Source organism: Cervus canadensis, chromosome 18, assembly GCF_019320065.1.
Source record: "Cervus canadensis isolate Bull #8, Minnesota chromosome 18, ASM1932006v1, whole genome shotgun sequence".
Lineage (NCBI taxonomy): Eukaryota > Metazoa > Chordata > Mammalia > Artiodactyla > Cervidae > Cervus > Cervus canadensis.
In genome coordinates, this window is record NC_057403.1 from 6,753,467 (window position 1) to 6,758,106 (window position 4,640).

General features: G+C 54.0%; 1 protein-coding gene across 1 annotated transcript; it reads left to right on the top strand.

Moving 5' to 3' along the window:
* Positions 1–385: 385 nt before the first annotated feature.
* Positions 386–4,325, top strand: SIGLECL1 (SIGLEC family like 1). Its single transcript, XM_043435577.1, is given in 5 exon segments — positions 386–410; positions 2,212–2,487; positions 2,602–2,707; positions 4,189–4,248; positions 4,250–4,325. Coding segments are annotated over 5 exon segments (543 nt in total).
* Positions 4,326–4,640: the final 315 nt, after the last annotated feature.

Below are 4,640 nucleotides of genomic sequence, written 5' to 3' on the forward strand. Positions count from 1 at the left end.
TGTGGTACCGGTAAACTTTAGAGGAAGCCTGCAGACCTGGGACTACAAACCCTCCCAAGGGGGCTGGGGAGGGGAGTGACAGACTAGGGGGGAAGGAGACGTGACTTCGGGGCATCACAGAGGATCACGGTGGTGCCGTCCTGTCTGCAGGCCCTCAGGCATCACATCCCACAGAATCCCTGCTTCTCAGAGGGGATGTGCCTTCAAGGTGACCGAAGAGGCCGAAGTCCCTGGCTGGCTAAGAGTTCTTTCTGCTCTCCCCACCCCACAGCCTCTTCCAGTTATTCATCACATCACCCCTTCTGAACCACACAGCTCGGGTTTCGGGGCCAGCCGTGGTCAAAGCCCCGGGCCTCTCCTGTGCCGAGAACAACTGCTGCTGCTCATGGCGCCGCCAGGGCTCCACCTGGGTGAGTGGGAAGAGATGTAGCCCTGGAGGGGTCTGAGGAAGCCAAGGCTCCAGAGCCAGGCTGGGTCCGGCCGTGGTGACATGAAACAAGAGCACTTAAGAGTTTAGGGTAGGCTTCCCTGATGGTTCAGCGGTAAAGAATCTGCCTGCAATGCCCGAGACGCAGGGTCTTTCCCTAGGTCAGGAAGACCCCCTGGAGGAAATGGCAACCCACTCCAGTATTCTTGCCTAGAGAATCCCATGGACAGAGGAGCCTGGTGGGCTACAGTCCACAGGGTTGCAAAAAGCTGGACACAACCAAGTAGGCATGCAAGAGTATAGGGCACCAAGGAACCAATGTGGGTTAAGCATCTGCGGGCCAGATTCTGGCAGGAGTGGGGGGTTTGGGGAGGTGAGGGTGGGTCTGGGCCAGGCAGTAGAGTTGAGGACGAGGGTGGGAGCTCATCCGGGGGATCTGAAGATATTTGAGCACAGGAGCCATCTGAATATTGCTAGCACGCTCCAAGTTCCAAAGTTAGTAAGTTTTTTTCAGCCTCTTTTGATAGCTCTCCATGGCCTGCTTCCCCGGATGGTAAAAATGAATAATGTGGAGGTCAGCAAGGGAAGTGGAGGAGAGGCCTGCAAATTCCTCATCCCCTCAAGTGACCCAAACAGAAAGCCCAAGATCAAGGGCAACTGTTCGGGAGGAAATGACCCCTTTCCTCCAGTAACCTCAAACAACTCCAATGACTAAGTACATAGAAATGCTAAGGACCAATTCCTCATTACTGGAGACCTTGAAGAGCATGACTATCCCTTATTAATCCACGATCCTACCAGATGGACCGTGTCTGACCTGTTCTACGGAGAGCGAGGCGGTTTCATGGTGTTCTTACTCAGAAACCTGCATGGCAGTCTTTGCTTAAGATGAATGCTCAGTCCACAGCCACCAGGATGGGGAAGATAAAAATCTAGAAATGGGTTCTGTCTCCTCAGTGAGTGGTGCTTGGCCATGCGCAGAGACGGGAACACAACAAATCTCAGGCATTCACTGTGTGCCTCTCCAGCAATGATAGTGTGAGATGGGCTCACTCAGGGAGTCTCTCCGTTTTCCAGACTAGAAAGAGCAGAGAAGGAGTGACTTGCCAGGATCATCCAGACAGTGATGGAGAGAAAAATCTGACCACAGGTGGAGCTGGAAGGGCCAGAGCTGGGGACGCAAAGAAGAGAGGAGCTGAGGGTGGGAAGTCTAGCCTGGGTGGGGGTGGATGAGGGATCGCAGGCAATGCAGAGCCTCAGGAGACTCCTCTGCCATCCGTCTGGAAAGGTGAGTGTTCCGGTTCAGGCCAGATGAGAAGAAAGGGTGGAGGGCAACTGGTCTGTGAGGCCTGACTCCTCTGGACGTCCAAAAAATATTTCTTTTTTTGATATAATTTTGTTCACTTATTTATCTTTGACTTTCTCTAGTTGCAGTGAGTGGGCTTCTCACTATGGTGGCTCCTTTCAGAGCACAGCGTCTAGGGTGCCTGGCCTTCAGTAGTTCTGGCTCATGGGCTCGGTCGTTGTGGTTCTAGAGCACAGGCCCAGTACTTGTGGCTCACGGGTTTAATTCCTCCATGGCATGTGGGATCTTTCAGGACCAGCGATTGAACCTGTGTCTCCTGCACTGGCAGGCAGATTCTTTACCACTGAGCCACTGGGGAAGCCCCAGAAAGTCTCTCTGAAGTTCCTGGGTTATCACAAATAAGGGAAAGGCTGGGTCCTGGAGGAGGCAGACAGGGAGTCAGGATGCTTGCTGACTCCTGACCCTCCCTCCGCCACAGCCCCCACCAGGCTGCTTGATTCCTCCTGCTCCTTGAAGAAGACTCTGCAGTGCAGCTGTTCCTTCCGGGGGACCCCCACGCCCTCCGTGCGGTGGCGGGTGGGGGGCGCTCCCGTGGTCATGAACCGCACAGGCCTTCGGGTGACTTCTGCCACACTTGGCCCCTGGGCCAACAGCACCATCCATCTGACTGAGCCACCTGAAACAGGCATGAGCCTGCTCTGTGAGGGCAGGAACCCAGAGGGAACCCACACCCTGACCATCCTGCTGAAGTCAGGTGATGGTGGAGGGGCCCCGTGAGGGTGGGGAAGAGGGAGTGGGCCCTGGGGCCAGGGGAGGGAGCTGGGAGGTCCCTGGGGAGAACCCCATCTCACGAGCTCTCTACCTCCAGGAAGGAGTTCTTTGGTTGCCCAGACTTTCATGAAAGGGCTGGTTCGGGGCGTGTTCTACGGAGCCATCGGAGTTACACTGCTCTTCCTCTGCCTCATCCCACTCATGTGAGTACCGAGGTTAAGATTCACCGTAAGCTTAGTGCAGCTTTAGGCAGCCTGTTGATGGGTGGGCTTGCGTTCCTGTCTTGCTCGTTGTTTGGCATGAGGTCAGGGTGGGACGGGTTGGGAGACTCGCACTGACATAGGTACCCTACCGTGTGTAAAGTATTTAGCTAATGGGAAGCTGCTGCATAGCACGGGGAGCTCAGCTCTGTGCTCTGTGATGACCTGGAGGGGGGGATGGGGCGGGAAGGAGGGGGGCTCAAGAGGGAGGGGATATAGGCATACATACAGCTGATTCACGTTGCTGTAGAGCAGAAACTATCACAACATCATAAAGCAATTATCCTCCAATTAAAAACATTCGCCATTCAGCCTCTCCCAGAGCCTGCTACCCCCAGGCCTATGACGCTGGATGGACCCCCCCACCCTTGAGGAACTCAGGGTCTGGCAGCAAACAGGGTCCCCAGGAGCCAGGGCCATCGGGACTATACGGAGCCACAAAACAGGCCCAAGGGACCGAGGCTTTCAAAGAACTTCATGAAAGACAAAGCAGAGGAGGAAGTGAAACCAGCGGAGTCCCCAGGGAGCTGTCTTAAGTGGCAGCAGGGCTGAGCACTTGCTCACTTGGTGGAAAGTCGTGTGCAGAGACCCCGGAAACACTTCTGAGGAACTTCTGGTGTCTTTGTGCAACATCAGGTGCATTGAGAGTGACAAGTAACAGCTAAAAACGAGGTTGATAAAGGTTTTTGGGGTTGGTTCATAAAGACTCCTGAGACTTGGCTAAACGTGCTGGCTGGAAGCCTGGAGTGAGAAGGGCAGAGAGGCCAGAGGCTGGGCAGAGAGCTGGGCAGGGGAGCCTCTGGTCAGTCCAGACGTCTTGGACTTAATCCTTAGTAGAGGACCATGGAGGAGTCAGCTGGGAGGGAAGATGTGAACTTGGGGTGGGCACAGTCGGAGAGGGAGAGGCAAGAGGCTGGTGTCGCCATCTAAGCCAGGCCTGAGCTGGGCAAGTGATGAGGGGCAGAGAGACTTGGGAATAACTGTCCATCAGGGTGAGGAAGAAGAGGAGTGAGGCGGCAGGGCAAACTGGGTGGCTTTTTGAGGGGGGGCACGCTGCATGGCGTGTAGGATCTAGTGCCCCGACCAGGGATTGAACTGGTGACCCCTGCAGTGGGAGCGCTGAGTGTTAACCACTTGACTGCCAGTGAAATCCCTGGGGGGTTATGTTTTAAGTATAATCAGCTGGACTTGAAGACCAATAAGAATCACTCAGGGTTTGCACAGCCCTTTCATAGCTGACCTCATCTGAGCCCCACAGCCTGACAAGCATGCGTCCCTGTTGTCCACAATAGGAAAGCAATCCCCAGAGAGGCTACATGGCTCACCCCCAGACAACCCAGGCTCTAAACCAACACTTCTCAGCGAGATCAGAGCCCATATTGCAGGTGGAGAGCCAGAACTGATCAAGAGCGTCTTTTCCTTAGAGTGAAACATATCAGAATGAAGCAGGCAAAGAAAATTGCAGCAATGAAGGCAGAAAAGAGTCCACCAAGGACTCAAGAAGTCTCTAAGGCCCAAGGAACCAGGAAAATCCAGAGTCACCCCATCTCCTGAGCACTAGATATTGGTAGGTACCCCATGTGTCTGGAATCCAGCCTATCAGAGTAACAATCACAAGACCCATAAGGAGAGGCACATACAGTGTAAAGGCAGTATTAATACCATCCTCGATCTTATAAGGCTTCTAGAATGCCAGAGCATGCTTACACATCATCTTATAGATGGTGACGCTAAGACCCAGGGAGGGGAAGACAGATGAAAATTAAGAGGAGTAACTTGAAGGGTCATTAGAATCAGCAACTCATTCCCCCTACACACACACACACTGAGTCCCCACTGAGAAGAGGATTGGGAGAACCCCTAACAGCAATTGTAG